General features: G+C 37.1%; 1 protein-coding gene across 3 annotated transcripts; it reads left to right on the forward strand.

Annotated features, from left to right (window-relative positions):
- The first annotated feature begins 3016 nt into the window (after positions 1–3016).
- On the forward strand, positions 3017–18181 carry LOC121329476 (tripartite motif-containing protein 66-like). Of its 3 annotated transcripts, none has more exons than XM_041275031.1 (18): positions 3017–3126; positions 4082–4238; positions 5412–5532; positions 5818–5934; positions 6261–6375; positions 7432–7578; positions 7747–7864; positions 8234–9198; positions 10061–10204; positions 11397–11645; positions 13475–13607; positions 13767–13830; positions 14080–14278; positions 14543–14871; positions 15167–15299; positions 15487–15561; positions 16870–17022; positions 17564–18181. In XM_041275031.1, the coding sequence occupies exons 1-18, from the start codon at positions 3118–3120 to the stop codon at positions 17849–17851; spliced, it is 3516 nt and encodes a 1171-aa protein (XP_041130965.1). In that variant the 5' UTR covers positions 3017–3117; the 3' UTR covers positions 17852–18181. The 3 variants fall into 3 exon arrangements, with proteins under 3 accessions (XP_041130965.1, XP_041130966.1, XP_041130967.1); XM_041275032.1 differs by having other exon boundaries at positions 14080–14248; XM_041275033.1 differs by having other exon boundaries at positions 17568–17745.
- Positions 18182–20011: the final 1830 nt, after the last annotated feature.

Genomic DNA, 20011 nt, shown 5'->3' on the forward strand with positions numbered 1-20011 from the left:
ATCACAAAGCAATTTACAGAGGTAGGCTGTGAACTGTGCATTATATGCAGAGTCACTTACAATAGGATATTTATTTAACATTTCTTCCGCAGGATGAGCGCAAGGAAGTTAAGTAACTTACTTAGGATCACACAGTGAGTCAGTTAGTGGCAGAGGTGGCATTTGAACTGTTGACCTTCTGGTTACAAACACTGGACTATAACCACTGGCCCACACTGACTCCTTAAGATAAGGCAAGATGGCCACGTTCACTTCCTTTTTATCAGCCACCCCCCCCCCTCACTCCCCCCCCAATGATATAAAATAATAGGGGAAAACAATGCAGGTTGTTTCCATGCAGGTTGAGTCATTTCATTTGGGTTTTGTGATTAAAATTGCTGCAGGAGTCATTTTTATTTTTAATTTTGCAACCCTTCCATCTTATCAGAAACCACCAGGCTTTGTGAGCCTGTATAATCTTAGTTGACAGCTCCTTCTGTGTATTTCCTGCTTCCAAAGAAATCACATGAAAAAAAAGTTGTCATTATTATTATACATATACTGTATGAGTTGTTCCAAACAATTGCTGTACATTTTTGACAACACTTCTCAGTTAACAGTGATCAGCCCCAATGAGAAGGGCTAAGGAAACTTTTCTGATAGGAATAAAACCACTTCAATGGTGTAAAACTGGCATTAAAAAACAACTACATTTCAGTTAGTAGCAGGTAAATTGTTGACTTGAGCAAGTCCTTGCTACTTTATACTGTTAAGACTGTTTTGAGCTTACACTTGTTGGTAAATAGTGCCCTGTGACAGGGCAATGGCCTAGCACACTGAGAAGTACAGGTATGTTGTTTGTGCCAGTCAGAAAGGAATTTAATTATTGATTATCAATTAACCCCTGGCTACACCCCTACAAAAAATATAAGACACACATATATATATATATAAAAAATTTGTAGCGATCACGGTTAATGCACACAGGCGCATCACACAGGGCGAGGCAATCCACACATAGACGGAAGGATCTCAGGACCTCTTGCAATAAAGCATAGCGCCAATACTGCTGTACATCGCTTATGTTTTTGTATGTGATTAGGTCACCTACCAGCCCTGCTGCTGCCTTCCCTGTGCACGCTACACTATATATCACTTTTTTGATCAACATTTAAAAAAAAAAACATGTTTGTATATTTGAAAGCACTCAATTATCTATTTCACTTCTCCAACCAAATGTTGATGAAGGCTGTAGCAGCTGTAACACATTCACTGTTCTCCCTTTCTTTTCTTAATAAACTAAACATGTTGCATTTTTAAACAGTGTTACGCTGATTCATAACAGAGTGTGGTTGAGTGTTAATTGAAGTAATAATTTTAAAATCAGTTAAAAAAAATTATTCTGAAAGGGCGGCGACGACGGTCAAAAGTTATTCTTTTCTGGAGTAGTTCATGGTAATTTTAATATAGACAGAAACAACCAAAAACAAACTGTTATATATGTTCTGATCCAAGGACAGGTCCTGTTACAGGCCAGTACCCAGGGTGTGGAAAGTTATGAGAGTAAAATCAAGTCAAGTACGTAATTTTTTTTTTTTAGGATAAGTAGAAAGACAACTTCCTGTCTATAGCAGTTACTGCATAGTGTAATATTTATAAACACAGTACTTCTCATTTCAGGTTTAACTCAAGTGTTATAGTACACGACTGAGTGATAAAAGCAGAGGGTACAAAACTTTCAGTATTTTCATCTTCTTTGATCATGGTGAAAAGGTTCAGTGAAGGTTCATGCCCGGCGTAAACAACAATGACAACAACAGCAATAAGAAGAAGAAGAAGAAAAAATAAAAATAAGTGAGAGAAGCACCAGGATAGCTGAAACTTGGGTGCTGTAGTGTTTTGTTTAAACCTTTTGTTTTCATTGCTCCTGCACTTGCTTTGTTTGTTGTAAATGACAGGTGTGCAAGGAAGCACTAAACTGCAGTCTTGCTAGCACTTATTATAATGAATGTAGCTCATTAATTATACCACAGCGCTTTGTGCTACTTGTTCCAGCAATGCAGTCTCTCTTGCCTCATGCATGGTAACAAGGCAGGTTTAGTCCTAGTACAGTACTGTAACAATAAAGGTAAAACACAGGAATTAGCATATAGAGGAAAAGCAACTACCCTACAGTGTATTAACCTTTTCTAGTTTCTTTATTACTGCATGGCTCTGTACGCTGTCTGTCTTCAAGAACTCCACTGACGCCTCAGTTTTTGCTTGCAGAAAACATATTTTACCACTGCAAAGCTTTTCGCTATATATAAAATTCTTATTAACTTGAGAACTGGGTCATTTTGAATCTTTATTGCAGGGTTTGATCTTACCAGGACAAATTCCAGGCTTGTTACTCTACAGCGTCCCAATTTGGCAGCTTATCTTTTTAGTGTGTCCATAGAGATTTTTTCTATTATGTGTCACATAAGGAAGCTAGAAAAGGATCATATGGTGCATGTTTTTTTTTTTTTTTTTTTTTTTTTTTGCAGTACCTATCGAGATTTTAATTGTATTTCATTTGGACTTTTTAGCAATTTCTGGCAGGGCTTTAGGGGTTATTTTGTCCCAGAAAAAATCCAAGCTTTTATTACAGGTTAGGAAACATGAAGGACATTCACAGTAGTCACAGCTCCATGATATTTTTTTCCCCACTCAATATCAAAGGATTTTCCTCACAATATTGGATTATTGTTGCTCCAATGATAAATAATTGTTATAATTTTTACATACAACCGTCTAGATACTGGGTACTGCTGACTGTGGACTGCTTTCTTTATTCCATCATGTAATGCTATACATTACTGTACATGGTGCTGACAGAATTAAAAAAAAAAAATGATGATAAACCTTTACTCATAAGAAGTTCACCAAACTATGAGATCAGAAGGCAGTCCAGTCTTTATGCTGGTTTCAGAACAAGTTCAGACATCCCTTATTTCTCAGGGGCGGTTTCTGTCATTTCCTGCTGCAGACAAACCCTCTTACTACTCTGGTTTTCTTGAGGTGAGGTGTTGTTTGCTGCCCTGTCAGCAGTCAGACCTGCCTCTCTGGAGATTCAGAGAACATCTTCTTAAAGACCTTCAGAAAGCAATTCCTGACATGGACAAGGTAAGTGTGTCTCACTTTCTATTTCAACCCTCCGTATTGCCGTATCATTTTATTTCTGCCTGTCTGATGTACAGCACTAAAAGGGTTAATAAGAAAAGTGCTTTTATTTCCGTATACATAAATCCTTCTATTCTAATACAGTATGTGATACATTATATTGAGTGAATACCTTATGCCCTCAAGGAGTGTCTCCTTGTATGGGGAGCCTTTATCTTGATCTATTTGTATTGGTACTGATCTGAAGAATAAAATACAGATTGCTGTTTGTGAAATAGTATGTGTTGGCTTCTTTAATTAACATGGGACTATTTCATGAGTATCAAATTTTATTTATTGATAAGCTTTGTGAGCAAGCCCCAGTAGTACAGCAAATAGCCTCAAATGTCTTTTTAAATTGGTTCTGTTTTTTGGTTCTGGTGCTGTGATATTGGTTCTGAATTTTCTCTATATGGTCCTGTTCTAACTCTGAGTAGACATCTTCAGTCCTTTCAAATCGTATGGGAATGGAATCTATTTTTAAGACATAGTTCATTTAAACACGTTAACCACATTTTCTGTAATTAGCCCTGTATCATACTTTCTTTTGTAGTAGGAAGACAATACAGATCTTGTCATATTCTGCTGTACAGTTTTGTTTGATATAGTGTCCTGTGACCTTACAGAGCCTCATACAATATATAACAATCAGTCAAAAAAATAACTCATTTTGTTGAAATTTAGTGACTAGGGTTAAATTCTAACAATCTACAGCAACTTAAAGAAAGGTCAGTGGTATTAATTTTAGTATAACACTTTTGCAATTACATTTTCCATGGTTTTTGTTACACCAAACTAATTTACTGTGAGATGTATTAAAACTCCAGAGGCACTGTGTTACTACCTAGCTCGCATTCTAGTTTCAATGACAGGGGTTCATTGTGTTTTTTTTTTTTTTTTTGCCTTTTTCATCCTACAGGTTTTTTGTACCAATTGTAAGGAACAGAGATTAGCACAGAGTCTCTGCCCTTACTGTAACAAATGGCTATGCTTGATATGTACCGACATACACCACCATGCAAAAGATAGCAAAATGAACGTCTTGTCAGAAACTGACAGGAAGCAACCCAACACTGGTAGGCTATATATTTTTTATTTATGAAATGATTGATTATGAGGTTTTAGGGTACAAACAAGCTATTTAACCTAGAGTTTGGTTTAAGGCTGTACTACTCCACATATATACTTTCACAGTTTGCAGAACAACACTGGCGAAAACAGAAACTATTTCAACAGGATGTGGTCATTGAATGATTTGCAGAGGCCTGGTATTGGATTTATTCCATACTCTGCTAAATAAGTCTACCTGTTAAATACATTAAAATCGTGCAATATTCTTTTTAACAGAGACCATTTTGACAGTATTATTTAATAACTACATTTGACAGAGCACAGGCTGCACAGCAACCTAGTTAATTGTTTGGTTGATTAATTATGTGTTATTGGAAAAGTGTGAACTATAGCCAGGTGGTGATTGAATCAATCAAGCCCCTGGCTACATGGTAAAATGTATTAATATTACACTGAAATCACTGTACACATGTTCATGATACACATAACTTAATAACACAAATATAGTTTGGAACTAGTTTTGATGAATTCTAAAAAAACCTGAAACCTAAGGATTGACTGGTAATCACTTAGTTTATAACTGAATTGCAGGTCTTTATTTTTTTTAGACCATCTGTGTTTTAATGGACAACAATTAATAACAGTCCATTGACACCCATGATCCCTTGAGACCTGTCTCCACATTATGACATTGATGGTTGGTAAAATGAATCATGTATGATATAGATATGTCTGTGGTAAAAAGAGACTACAGTAGCAGAAGACTGAACAAATAGTCATAAATGGAAGACTTTGTGATATCCCTGGGGTTGGAATTTACTGCACAAATGTGACTTAAACATGACATGAATTACATTTTAGACTCATGGGAAAATAAGGTTCATGTAACTAGTTTGTTTTTCAATATTTGCTTGTTTGAAATACTGGCCAGTATGCACAAAATTTGAACTCAAGAGTTATTTAAATGTTTTTAAGTCTGTTTCAATTAATAAAGTACAGTTTGGTATTCATGAAACTTCTCCTGAATGTCGCATGTATAATATTTGATTGGTAACAACAAATTTCATATAACACACATTACAGCTTTGTGAAGAGGATACGCTACAGTGGTCTTCTTTTTTTTTAAGTAGTTTATTACATTAAAGCATGGCTTTTTGAACTTCCTGTTCACTAAAAAGGTCGGTCACAGGAACTCCTGTATTGTCAGCGTCACAATGAGGAACCTCTGCGTTTATTTTGTGAAACGTGTGCCATGTTGACCTGCAGTAGCTGCCACCTTTCATCACACAAAAATCACAGGTAAGGAAACCTCTTGTTCTGGAAGCACACAGGGAGAGAATAACTGTGAAGCTGTCATGAATCGAGACTCCTTTCTTCGGTTGGCCCCCTAACTGCACCACCAGCATCCCAGCAAGTTGTAATCTACAAATACTTTGTTCTGTAAAATGTTATAGGTTCTTAGTAAATTTAAAGCATTTATTTATCATTTTTGCAGCTTAACAATCCTTAAACGGCTTATGGAAATGTGTTTTGTAAAGTATTCATTGCGGACAGTTTTTATGCAACGATTCTTTTGTATTTCAGCCTTTTCCATGTTGGTAAGGCCATTCAAAACCAACAGAGGCTTTTTGAAAGTTTAACAGCACAAGTGGAGGACAAGAAAGCAACCATGAAGAGTGCCACTAAACAAATCGAATCCAGGTAGAGTACACTGGACTGCATGCATTGCACCCTCCATTAAACAAATCGAATCCAGGTAGAGTACACTGGACTGCATGCATTGCACCCTCCATTAAACAAATCGAATTCAGGTAGAGTACACTGGACTGCATGCATTGCACCCTCCATTAAACAAATCGAATCCAGGTAGAGTATACTGGACTGCATGCATTGCACCCTCCACTAAACAAGTAGAATCCAGGTAGAGTATACTGGACTGCATGTAGTAAAACAATACATTCAGAGTGTATAAACTATTCTAGTGATCCAGTAAATAATTATGTTCTGAATGCTGTCTTGTCCTACAGGTTACACGACATAAAAGTCATGCGCAGGACAACAGAAAACCAGATTAAAATGGCAAAGATGATAATGTTGAATGAAATAAACAAACGTGCCAATGTACTATTAGAACAACTTGAGGTAATTACCCATCCTGGAGTTAGCTAAACCCTTTGAAGGGGTTTGTTAGAGGTAAAGTTATTGATATATTTATTTGCATATATCACAGGCCAACTAAAAGGTATACTGTACTTTATATGCATTTCTGTACTATTTCATTATTTACCTGCTTAAATCCTGTTTGAATGTGTGCTCTATTGTGGTGTATTTTTGTTTATGCTTAGATCATGTTTGCCATGCTTGCTAGCTATTCTAGCAAAAATGTAATTTTTCAACTGCTGGGTCAGCTTCTGAAAAGACTCCTAAAAGCTTTTCTGAAGAGAGGTAGTTTAAAAGATGACCACTAGGGCGGTGCATCTGTAATTCTTGTCCCCACTGAAACTGATTTTGTAAAGAGCTTTTCCATTTCCTAGCTTAGTTGCTGCAGTTTAGTTAGCCTGCTAAGATAAACAGAAACAGTAATTCAGATTTGTACAAAACACACATTTCAGAGGGTGTTGTAACCCTCTAGAGTTCCTTTGTCGTATGTACAGCATTGAAATGAGACATTCTTTTTTTTAGATATCATGATTTTCCAGCTATGTCCTTCAAGATGTATTTATTCAAAAGATCTTTTTTTTTCTTCTGTTCACCAACATGCAGTATGTACCAGAGGCTGCATTCACGTTCTGTTTAATCAGTACAGTTCATGTGTATAAATTAATTTTCATTCATTTTCACATAATACTGACCTTGTGTTGAGTGGTCTTGACATCAGTGGAAATACTTAAAGCGTTATTGAATCTTTATTATGAGACAGATGTATTTGGGGTTGTTAATAAATATTTTGAAATTGTCCCTTTTTTCGAACCTTTGCCAAAATGGGGATTCATGTGTGTTTGTACCCAAAAGACAAGAAAAGCAAACAGTATCCAATGTTGAAGGTTCAGGTAATAACACCAAAGCCATTAGCCATGTTTTTGATTTTGAATACCATTTTTAAAGACCCCCCTATTAATGTAGTTTAGATTTGACAAGATATTTCCCTCTTGGGCTACTTTAACTGTGAGCTAATGCAGTTTCTTTTTTGTCACACAGAGGATAATGGATCATTATAAGTTGAGTCTGGAGTACCAGCAGCATAGAATCGTAGACCTTTGTCAGCAGCTAGAACAAGTGCAGAACTTTATAAACTGGGCAACAGCCCACGACAAGACCATTCCATTCCTCTATAGTAAGGAACTGGTGAGTTGTATCTTTCTTTTCATGCAGCCTAGATTTTTCTTCTGGTGGATATATATGTGCAGTGGGTATAACAGTGGTGTCAATAAGAGTTGGCATCCCCTTGTATGTTTAAACAGTGTACATGTTTGCAAATGCACAAGGGAAAATAAAATACGAGTTGTCTCTTAGCTTTCATTTCAGATGCAATGTCTGCATGAATCCCAGCACCATGCAAATATGAGTCCTGCTAATAGAATCAGCTTCTACTGGGATGCCAGTTTCTGGACCAAGCAGATTTCACTCTTTGGTACAACAATAATGATATTTATTTATTTTACCCTTGTAGAAGCAGTATTGCAGTGGCAAAACAGTAGTGTACCAAACCAAAAAAATAAAAAATGTTTATACAACAAACAACATATAACTGCTCCATTTTTGTATAATTGTGGTTTTAACCACGGCACATGCATTTAGAATAAGCTATCTATAAAAGTATAAAAGGTAGAAGTTAAAATGTTCAAGCTGTCATATTGACTAGATAAAATGGAAATCATTTTAAATTAAATACATTTCAGGATAACATTTGGCCGTCCATGAGGAGAATAGATTTGTTTCAAAATGAAAGGGTTGCTCTCTTGAATTCTGTCTCAACAAAAGTGTGCCAATTTGTTTTCAGGTCAGCTGACAACAGACACAGCTCACCAAGGTTATCCAGACAATGCTAACATACAGCGACCCCAACCTTTGATTTGTCAAGGCCTGCCAGCAGCACTACATCACAGACCTGTAGATCAAGCCAATGAGTTCCAGCCGTGTTTTCAACAGCCAATCCCTGCCCATTGTGGGCAGTGCCATCATAGGTCTCAAGCTCTCCAAGAACATCTCGCCCAACGGTGCATGCACCTTACAGAAACAGACAGAGGGCACAGGTTGCAGCAACAGAATCCCACGGGACAACATGAACTAGAGCAGGGCAGGAGGTATCGGCGGATAATGCCTTACCCCGTGAAAACATTACATCCCTGGAAAGTACCTCAACAAGCACAGTTTGAGCAGGATCAGCAGGCAGGTATGTGTATGGGAACGCACTTACAAATGAAGCAGTTGGAGCAATACGCCTATCCAGTTAGCTGCACGCTGCCGTCACACAGCATTCACCAGCAGATGCATCTGCAACGGGCTTCACCAACAATGCAAGCCCCACAGACACACATGACACAGCAGCAGCCTGCGGTGCAGCTCAACCATTTGCAGCCGATGCAACTCCTGCAGCAACGACAGATGCAGACAACAGAGCCCCTGCTGCTGGACCATGCAATGCAGCATGGTGTCCTGCAACCCAGCCAACTGGAGCAAATGCAAAAAGGCCCAAAGGACCTGCTCCAGAGTCAGGAGTCCAAACTGCAACTCCGGCACCCAGCAAAACCCCAGCAGTTTCAGCAAGCAAGAGTGAAGCAGATCAATTACATTGTGAGACAGCAGCCTGTTCAATCTCAGAATGGTATGCAACAGCAAAGCTTCCAGCCAGCACTGGATAATGGTCAGGCTCAACAGATTGAGCAGCTGCAGCAGGAAGCTGAACTCCAGCAACACGATGAGAACCATAGGATGACTCATGCAAGTGTGGTGAACCAAATCATTGTAAGTTTTACACATTAGATTATTTGTCATATATAGCGCAGCTGACCACATACTTTAGAAAAAAGATGCATACAGTATTTTATACCTCCAGGCATAAAGGTGTAAAAACCACAATGTGTATTTAGATCATCAAACAGCAATGAAATAGAAGAGGGTAGAATTGGTTTCTCCGCATTTCAAGCAGTCATATTATATTTTCGCTTTCATATTATATTTTGTTTATGAAAGTTAGACGTGCAGATCTGGTAGTTATAAATGACATAGCTGTAGATGTATTTATATTGTTGAATTTCAAAGCACAACATCAGGTTAAGAGAAGCAAGATCCAATATCAGCCATGTGTAATGTTTTTCATATTAGGTTGGTCAGTTTTTAAATATTTTTCAGATTTCATATTTGTGTCCTTCATTTCTTTGTTCCTGCTATAGTCACCATATTTTATATAGCGGTAAGAGCCAGCTTCATATTGAGTATCTGAACTACTGTGTTTGGCCTGTAGATGTAGAATTGTTCTCACAGAACACTACATGACTATTGCTGAGCATAGCATGCAGTGGGCTCTGACCACTTCTGGCCCTGAACAGCTCAAAGCAGGACATAAGAATAAATTGATGTAACTTAGTAACTGAGGAAAGGACATAAAATGTGAGAGAGACCCTAGGACGAGAATATATTATCCCCAATCTTCCAATGTACCAACCAACATCTTGCCAGGATGCTTCCAAAATTCTGACCCACCGTGTAACTTGCTCTGAACACAGTGTGTTGCTAATCTGTTGAATGTGTTTTATTGTAGAGATTTTAATGAACATCCTTCTTTTCCTGACAGCTACCTGTAAATTATGACTCTGTACTTTCACAGCCACAGCAGACACCCTGTTCCGAAGCTATGAACGGGGTACCTTTCATACCAGCACATCCACATGATTCCCATGGCAGTGTGTTGACCTGCACACTGTCCTTACCCAGCCATTCAGCATCAACAGTTTCCAAGCAAAACACAGAGGTAATGGTTTACCTTGAAACTATTGAATAAGTTAAGTGAATAAGTCTTACATATTTAGGAGTAACCTAATTTAAAAAACTGCAAAATTAAATCAATATATTTAAAAACTCAATTTATGAAGAGTTTCCAAAACTTCTGTAGTAGTATTATTATCATGTAAATATATGTACATCAATATATTTATATACACACATGTGTAATCACAAAATGTGTCACTTTTAATGAACAACAAAAGCTTAAAAAAAACGTCTGAAATAACGAAAACCAGATATAGCTGGACATTAGTAATAATGTAAAAACAGTGGGATATATTAAATACAATGAATTGGCGGTTACTTAAAAGCAGAGTTTAATGAAGGGTAAACATTGAGTTGAAGCCCTCTATTTATTTAACCTCGAATTAATGAGTTGTCCTGGGAATATAGCTAAGCTCGCTGTTAGATTTCATTCCTCAGAGCGCATCTCTTACTGTTGCCTCGAATCAGTGCATATCACATCTTTCATTTGAGAGGTGGGTGGCATTTAAAGGCTTTTTACATTTAGTGCTATTAACATTTAAAACACAGAAAACGCAGCTGGATTCCTAAGGGACGTATTACAGGCAAGTATGTTTAATTGCTCAATAATTACATGAGATCTGTTTATCTCAGCCTAGCTAAAACCTTGCAGCTGGGTGCGTAGCTAGAAACAAGGTAAGCAGTGGGCGAACATGCAGTATTATTGTGCAGAATATGTCTCTTTATTTTTAAGAATACAGTTAGTCTCTGTAACTAAGCATAAATATATAAACAAATACTTAGATTGGTAGATGGATATAGGTCATTATTTAATATTTTTTAAACTATACAGACAAAAGAAACAGGGACATTTTGCTAATAATGGCTGTATTTAACCTTAATTGTTATGCATGTTTGTCATTACGTCATTGTTATGAAAATGCAAATCAAATGGTTGAACAAATGGACATTTAACAACAGGTTTAATTTTCTGCCTACCCTGATATAAATAACATGTCAATTAGCACATTTTGCATGTCTTCCTGCAACTGTAATTCTGGCACAGTTCTTTTTTTTCTGATGATTAAATCTGAAACTCATTAGCAAGCAATGCCTGATCCTTGCTGCCCCACTTTAAATTTCCCCGTGTTAATTTATATGGGAAATGAAAGTTCAACGGTCTAAATCTCTGTCAGGATTGTGCATCAGCCATCGCTGACAGGGATCCTGCCTCGCAGAAAATGGCCATGCCAGCCAACCAACCCCTGAGCCTCACACCAAAAATAACTGACCTAATATCTGAGAAAAGGGCTCTTGAAAACACCCAGCAAGATTCAACACCTTTCCCAAGGCCTGAAACACACTCATTCCCTGAAGACTTGCACAGTGGGACTCATGATAACCTAGCAACACATAACAGGGACCAAGGGAGCATGGAATTCAAGGTAAGGTTTAGTGGTGTGACATCACTTTCCACGCTCAGGTTACAAATGATCCAGATTGCCCAGAACAGTTTGAGAGATTGATTTTCCGACAAGCTAATAACCTAACCAATGGATTTCTTGTTAATCAGGTTTCAAATTTGTGTGTGGAAAAGCAACCAGGTGATTTTATGAGCCAGTCTTTCTTAATAAGTTTGAAAGAGAGTGAAGGGTATGTGATGTTTCATTGTATTTTTCATTGATTTGGTGGGTCACCCCACTAAAAAAAAAATCCCTAGCAATAACACTGGTTGACCTTATACAAGTTACAAATACTAATAAGTGTACTTTATTGTTAAAAAATAAAAGATTATATATATATATATATATATATATATATACCGTATCACTTCAATTTGGCGCCAAGCGGCTTTTATTTTAAATTGATGACAAAATGACTGTGCCGCTTAAAAGAGGGGGGCCGTTATATGAGGGTGACCTTTATTAATAATACTACGATTTTCAAATGCTGCAATATTTATTACATGATTTATGACATTTTAGAAGTATCGCGGTTGCTTATTTTCTGTAATATGGTAACCTACCTGTATGTAACAGCGTGTGTGGCTAACCTGCTTTGACTACAGTGCATTCATCGCTGACAGTTACCGAGAGCCTATTAGGTGGGAGTTGGAAGGTCAGGGAAGTACTGTATCAGTGAATCAGGAGTGTGTATGGTTGTTAAGGGGCGGGACAATGCTGGTGTGGCAGTTAAATCCAAGATTGTGATGTAGATGTTTTTCTGCACCAAAAATTACCTCAGAATATAAGCTTGATTTCTGTAAAAACTACAGTATATCCTACTCGTTTTTTTTTTCCTCACTGTAACTTGCTTGTTTTTAATATTTCTGCAAGAGAAACAGAAACTAAATTTTCTCATAGATAGTAACCACATTGTTTTTATTGAGTGAGAGAATTACAATTGAACTAAAAAGAAAACAACAAAACCACCCATAAGAACTTTAGAAGGAATGCTGTTCAGTACGTAGTTTATCTTGGGTTTTCTTTCAGAACTGTACTACCATAAAATAAAATGTGCTTACTATGTGTGTGTACATTAGTTTGTCATTTATGTGCTAGATTGAGGCTGCCGTCTCTTCGGGGGCGTTACATGTTCATAGTCAGTGTTGCGCGTTTATTTGTTTATTGTGTGTGTATTTTTTTTTTAGTAGGGGAAGAAAAAAACCCTTAACGTTTCTTTATTGGTAGTGGCGTTTATTCGAGGGAGGCCTCTATTATAAAGCTGATATATGACTGCGGTGTCAATATGAGGGCGGCGCCAAATTGAAATTATATATAATGTAGCGATCTCGGTTGCCGCAGGCAGGCGCCTCACACAAGGCGAGGCAATCCACACACAGGTGGAGGGCGGGCGCGAACCCGGGTCCTTTTGCACTAAAGCATAGCGCCGATACCGGTGTATAAAAGAGCTGGCTCCTTTATAAGGAGCGTATATGGGTTTATGTCTTTGTATGTGATTACGTCATCTACCAGCCCTGCTGCTGCCTTCCCCCGTGCACGCATGTATATATTTGCCAGCAAATCTTTTTTCAATAGCAGTTCTGTATTTGTGTATTCATTTTAGTAACAAGTGGATTTGAGTGTTGACATGTATATACAAACATACTTTACATGCAAGATTATAAAAATCCAGTATGTTAGCGTGTCTCTCTTTGAAAATGAAACATGTGACCTAGTAATTATTCCCTATACAAAAGAGCCACACCAAGATTATTAAGGATAAAAAAAGATAAATGATTTAATGCTACTTGACTTTTTATTTTCTTTTAAAGGAAGGTGACCATGTCTTAACAAAAGCCCGAATTAAAAAGGACGGTGAAAATACTTTAGATGAACCAATAAATTTGTCTTGCAACGAACGCCAGTTATTTGGCTCGGCTGGTCTTCGTTTCGCTCCTGTAACAGGTAAAATAGAGGGACAGTGCCCAGACTCTGTGCTTTCATGTCAACACCATCTTTTTTGTTTTTTTTGTTTTACTATTTCCCTAAACTTGTAACCTATAATAAATGTATGTACTGTTCATACCATAAAATAAATTAAAGGGTTTTTTGTTTCTTTATTAGCTGGCAGCATCTTTGAAGGTGAAGATAATAAAATGAATGGAAATACATCACAGAATAATATCAGGTACAGTACCTTATTCCAGTCTCCTGTGACCTATATATCTTCCCTTTTCTACAGTGCCCCTCACTTTGTCACAATATAGATAGATAGATGTATGTCCAAGTTCCTTTCACGGCAGTTTGAATTTTTTTAGGCAAAGCTTGTATGTTGTGAATTGCTAATTCAGATTTGCATGTATGAGAAAAAGCCAACAAAAGCAAAAAGAGCCAAATAACACTGAACAAAGCATGATTACACTGTATCGTATTTCAGAGAGCCCAAAAATTTGATGGTCCCGTTCGTCAAGCTGGAACGTTTGAAAATTTGTCCAGGTGCTGGTCAACTACCAGTGTTCAAACTGCAGCCAGACTGCAGCCAGATGGGTAACAGCTATTTCATCCTGATGGAAGTGAAAAATGAGACTCCAGCAGCAGCTGAACAAGTATGGGAAACGGATAACATTGCTCAAGAGGTTAATACGAAAATACATAGCACAAAACAATTGGTGTTGTAGTTGTAAAGGTGTAGTGTATTCATTTTTATTCCGTTGCAGTGTATCAAAGGATTTTATTATAAAATTCAACAAAACTGAATACTTTGACTGACTTCAACTGAAGGTTCTGGTCATGTCAACAGAAGCCTTTGATAAAATTACAGATTTATATTGTACATGATGCCTTATGTAAAGCAGAGCTATTTGATTGATAACAACATGCACCTTTTCTCTTTATTAAAGACAGCCCTTTTTGATGACACAGTCCACCCTCCACAGACCAACCATTTGCAGTCACAAGATGACCCTAATCAGAAACCACTGGACACTTCAGACTTGCACAGGCTCGCTCAAAGCTGTGATTCCAAAGACCCAGAGCCAGCGCCGCTGTGTGGTGACAAAGAGGAACCTCCCTGTACAAATCTGCCTGAGGAGATGGAGGAAGCCAGTGTCATGGAGAACGAGGATTTCTGTGCAGTCTGCCTCAATGGAGGAGATTTGCTATGTTGTGATCAATGCCCCAAGGTTTTCCATCTCTCCTGTCATGTGCCTTCACTGCTGAGCTTCCCAGTGTAAGGACAATACCATTCTTGCTGTTTCTTAGGGGAGGTAGGGGTTGGGCAGATGAACTGAAGTACCATCAGTAGAGTTTTGGGACCACTTTCTGCACTTTGCAAATGACATCACATTCTTTAAAATTCTGTGCAAATCATTATTAATATGCAGTGTTAAGAGTACAGTTGTGGGTTTAGGCAAGGCAAATTCTGGAAGTTAGTCTCTAAGTGGCGATTCAATAATTTAACAAATCAGATTAGAATAAAGGCAGGTCACATTGGTCTCAATGATGATTTAATTTGTTTGTTTTAGCGGTGAGTGGGTATGTTCACTGTGCCGTAACCTGCAGATTCCAGAGATGATATATGACTGTGAAAACACTCGACTGATTCAAGAACATAAAGGGAAAAGACCACAATACGGGCTTTCACTCTATGACCAAAGGGTATGTAGAAACTCCTGCCACTCATGCCCTTATATAACCTGCTGATTGCCAGTCTTTGCACCTGGGATGCTGTATTTTAAGTTCTCTGTGAAGGTTTTAATGGTTTCTTTTTTTTTTCATTATGCTCCTTGTCTGTCTCATTTAAACATGATCTATTCTGATGAGTTATATTTATTCTTGTCAACAGAAATGTGAAAAACTGACTCTCCACATTTACTGCAACACCCTCAGCTTGCCTTTCCATGAGCCTGTCAGTCCTTTGGTAAGTGGCCTTGTGAGGAAGCTGAAACATAGATGGTCTCCTTGAACAGTGTGGTATTAAAATACATTTTTAAAAAAGAGGAAATACTGTATTACTTCAATTTGGCGCTGCCGCGTTTATTTTAAATTGATCAAAATGACTGCTTCCCTTAAACGAGGGTGTTGATTATACGAGGGCAGCCTTTATTAATAATACTATACTTTACAAACACTGCAATATTTTATTACATAATTTAAGGCATTTTAGAATACTGTAAGAGGTTCTGATCTGCAGCACTATACTCTTGTGTGTTTTTGGAGCTTGAATACAGTACATTTACTTATAGTTAATGAGAGCCTATTAGGTGGGAGTTGTGAAGTCAGGGGAGTACTGTAACAACGAATCAGGAGTGTGTATTGGTTGCTATGGGGCAGGACAAGAAGAGGAGAGAGAACGGTAGTTGAGTGTGATGCAGTTGTTTTTCTTAATGAAACGAATATCGGTTTGATTTCCGTTAAAACTAAAATATATCCTATTTAGATATTATTATTTGTTTCTCACTGTAATTTACCTACTTGTTTGTAATTTCTCTGCAAGAGAAACTGAAAATAAATCTTCTCATAGGTAGTAAGCAAGTTTAAAAAAAAAAAAAATAAAATTATATATAATTGTACAGGATTGAGTAAAATTCCAACTGAATAAAAAACAAAGCAACTAAACCCCCTACAAGAAGATATCTTCAGCCAGCTTTCAGTTAGCCCCTAGAGTTCCTCTGAGTTTAAGTTTTCACCATCCAAGCTGTGGACGAGGTTAACAGACAGCCCTTGTTTTATCCCCTACTGTGTTGGCACTGAACTCTGCCGGGGGAAAAAAAAAATGTATGTGAAGGACTGCTGTGCTGTAAGTAGTTAATCTTGGGTTACCTGTCGGGACTGTACCATAAAATACAATGTGCTTACTAAGGTGTGTGTACATTAGTTTGTATGGCATGGTGGATTGAGGCAGCAGTCTCTTTGGGGGCGTCACATATACATAGCCAGAGCTGTGCGTTTCTTTCTTTAATACCTTTACTTTTAAATACCTTTACGTTTCTTTATTGAGAGCGGCATCAATTAAAAAGCTGATATTTGAGGGTGGCGCTAATTTGAGGGCGGCGTTAATTTGAAGTAAACCGGTATGTAATGAATTCAGTAAACAAAAGTATACAATCATTTTTTAAAGAATCTCAGTGTGCTCTGTGTTAGTCAATTCTATATGTTTTATTAATGTACTCACATAGTTAATGTAACCTTTTAAAATACTGTATCTCCATTTTCTACTTCAATCTAGGCACGCCATTACTACCAAATAATAAAGAAACCAATAGACCTGTCTGTTATAAGAAGCAAACTGAACAAAAGGAGCCCTCTCTGTTATTACACCCCCGATGAGTTTGTGGCTGATGTTTTCCTGATGTTCAGGAACTGTGCAAAATTTAACTATGTAAGTATATTCATATATATTCATTCATATATATATGTATATATGATATATATATATATATATATATATACATATATATATATATATATATATATATATAGATATATATAATATATATATATTATATATATGCTCATTTAAGTAGTGTATTCATATTTTAACCATGTTATTACAACAGTGATATACTGTCGTTACACAGAATAAAGTCAGATTAAAGGATATTATTTAAATCTTCCCCAGTATATAACAAAAATAAACAGCATTATGCAATTATTAAAGATTCTGACCTCTGCAGGCGAGCTCAGGAATAGCTGTTTGCACGGTGGTTAAGGCTCTTGCTTGGGGAGTGCAGGGTCTCGGGTTCACACGCAAGCCCAGCTGTGGTAGTCCTACTTTTCGAATTACAGTTCTATTAAGAAATGATTTGCCATTCAGTGCGACAGAAGTATATCCTTTTTTATTATGAACACACCTTCAGGGCAGAGTGTAAGAACCTACTGTATGTTGAAGGGCAGTACATTGTAAACAAAACCCATTACAGCCAGATTCCGAGGTGGCCCAAGCAGGGAGGAGCCTGGAGGCTTTCTTCAATGAGAAGCTCAAAGAGGTGTTCCCAGATAAAGCCTTTCAGGATTTAATGGATGACTCAGATCCTGAAGAGTTTGATGTGTATAAGGTGGGCATGAATGGCTTTCTGTGGCCACCAAAGGAAAAGGAGTCCTGTCACATCAAACGAAGACGGCGAAACTGTCGGCTGCGAAAGACATCAGGTTTGATCAAGGACACTGCAGAATATAAGCTTTCTGGGAGTGATGGCAACCCACATTGACCCCATATGTCCAATCTGCTGAAGGGGCAATTGCAAGTGTTCTTAATATGCGATTTCACAAACTCTAAGGGAACATGTGATTCTTAACTCCTCTTAAGTGGTTGTAATGAGGAATGTTCCTAAAAGGGATGTAGTTTTACTGATTGTTTTTTCGCACCTTCTTCTAAAAATAATGTATTAGTTGCACCGGGTTGTATTTTAAGGACTTACATTTATCTGTTAATATATATGGATTCTTAATCTGTTTCTGTTTTTTAAAGATGTGAAGTAGAATGTAATTGTTTATGCAAATGGTAATAATAATAATAATAATAATAATAATAATAATAATAATAATAATAAAAAAAAACAGGTTTTAACTGGCATTGCTGTTAAATCTCTATACATTTTTTTTTACAGCTAATTAGTTGCATGCAACAGCTTTTTAATAGACCAATTAACAAACATTATGCCGCATTATCTTATAAACAGGCAACAATTTATTTACCTGCAGACTGCAGTGGGATTTCATTTTACATTTTGTTATAATGTTCTCTGTGTTTTTATTTTCTCATTTCATATTTTGTATTGACTTTCTGTAACTAGAACAGTAACATACAAAATTTTCTATTTCATACAACAGGTGGCAATAATGCTTCAGACTTACAGTGTACAAAATGATATATTTGTCCAGGGGAGCCTGCGGGCTGTAGAGAGGCCATCAGGAAGTTTGAATGTTTATTCTCTTACAAATAAAACTTTGATATATTTTTCTTTCTTCAAAGAAAACACGTTTTTTTTTCTTCCATATACTGAAGCTGTGAATGCCAGCGGCTAGTTCCTAGGTTACAACTATGTTGGAAGGCTGGGAAATTCCACTTTATCAGAAGGCTACCATTTACAAGCCTCATCTCTCTATAGAAGCCTCTGTCTAGGGTGTTAGGTCAGCTCTTTATGGTACCTATAGTTAGCTACCTTTTAATTAAATGTATTCAGAACTAGAAAAGTTCAAACAAAAAAGCATTTCATTTACCAGTAGTAGCAGTAAAATCAAATTACCAACATGTCTTAAAAACTGGTTTGCAGATTATCTCACACACAAATAATGCACAGTAAAGTTTGAACTGATTTTAAGAAACTGGGACTTATAATCATTGGCATCAAGCAAGCTTTTATTCGCTTTTTTGATGTAAAACAGTTGAAACAGACATAACATTGTTATTCAACAGTGCAGCCGAAATGTTTTTCATCATGGAACTTGTTGCTTTACTGACTTGATTTAACACAGAGGTTCAATGCTGAAGTCCAGCTTGGAAAAGCATGGAAAAGCATGGAAAAGTGTCAACAAGTAGTTTTAAACATGTTCCCTACACAGGTGCATAGACATTTTCCTAAAATATTTTCTCAGTTAAAGTGAATTGAATTTTGCCCTTAATTATGTCATTAATTATATTGCATATGCATTGTGGCAGTCCTTGGTTAAACCTGTCCGTGTTCCTTGAAGATGAATAATGGACCTTATGAACATAAGTACGTAAAAGGTGCTTGAATGAGGAGATTGTGTTCAGCCCACAGAGGCTTGTCAAGCTAGCACATCATTCAGTATCTACTGCAGGGATCCTGTTGTTTGAACTTAACCTTGGCAAACCAACCTGAAATTACATTGTCAACTATTATAAATTAAATATGTTATGTTAAATCTTTTAAAAAGGAACTCTAAAACCATATTGTAGCCCCAAGGAGGAAATTGGATACATTGAAATATATTGTCACTGACTGGACCATTTTAAAACCTTAAACTTTTTTAACAGCTCTCCTTATTGTGCTTTGTGTATAAATAGCGCTATTTTTGTGGGGTTTTTCCCTCCCATTTTCTTTAAAAATGTATTTTCCCCTCCATAAACATAAGAAAACACATTTCTATACTCAATTTCCTGGTAAATACTAAATCCAGACCTGTCTTTAACATAAGTTCTGCTTTACTCTCAAAGTAAAGAAGACATTGTCAGGCTCAGTTTGAAGACTATCTCCCTTCGAGGCCAGTTTTATTAGACTCTGACATGATGTAATAGATACAGTACCCTGTGCCCCCATGTGTTTACCCCAGTTCTCACACAGGGCAGCCAGCTCTCTCAGCTTTTGTCTCTGTGACCCCTTTTTTTTTTTTTTTAGTTGTAATTT

The sequence above is a fragment of the Polyodon spathula genome, chromosome 17, assembly GCF_017654505.1.
Source record: "Polyodon spathula isolate WHYD16114869_AA chromosome 17, ASM1765450v1, whole genome shotgun sequence".
Classification (NCBI taxonomy): domain Eukaryota; kingdom Metazoa; phylum Chordata; class Actinopteri; order Acipenseriformes; family Polyodontidae; genus Polyodon; species Polyodon spathula.

Bases quoted from the DNA above. Each gene is read 5' to 3' on its own strand.
- LOC121329476 (XM_041275031.1), top strand. The intron at 9,199-10,060 runs GTAAGTTTTACA...GTACTTTCACAG, and splicing joins GTGTGGTGAACCAAATCATT to CCACAGCAGACACCCTGTTC. The intron at 17,023-17,563 runs GTAAGTATATTC...AACCCATTACAG, and splicing joins ACTGTGCAAAATTTAACTAT to CCAGATTCCGAGGTGGCCCA.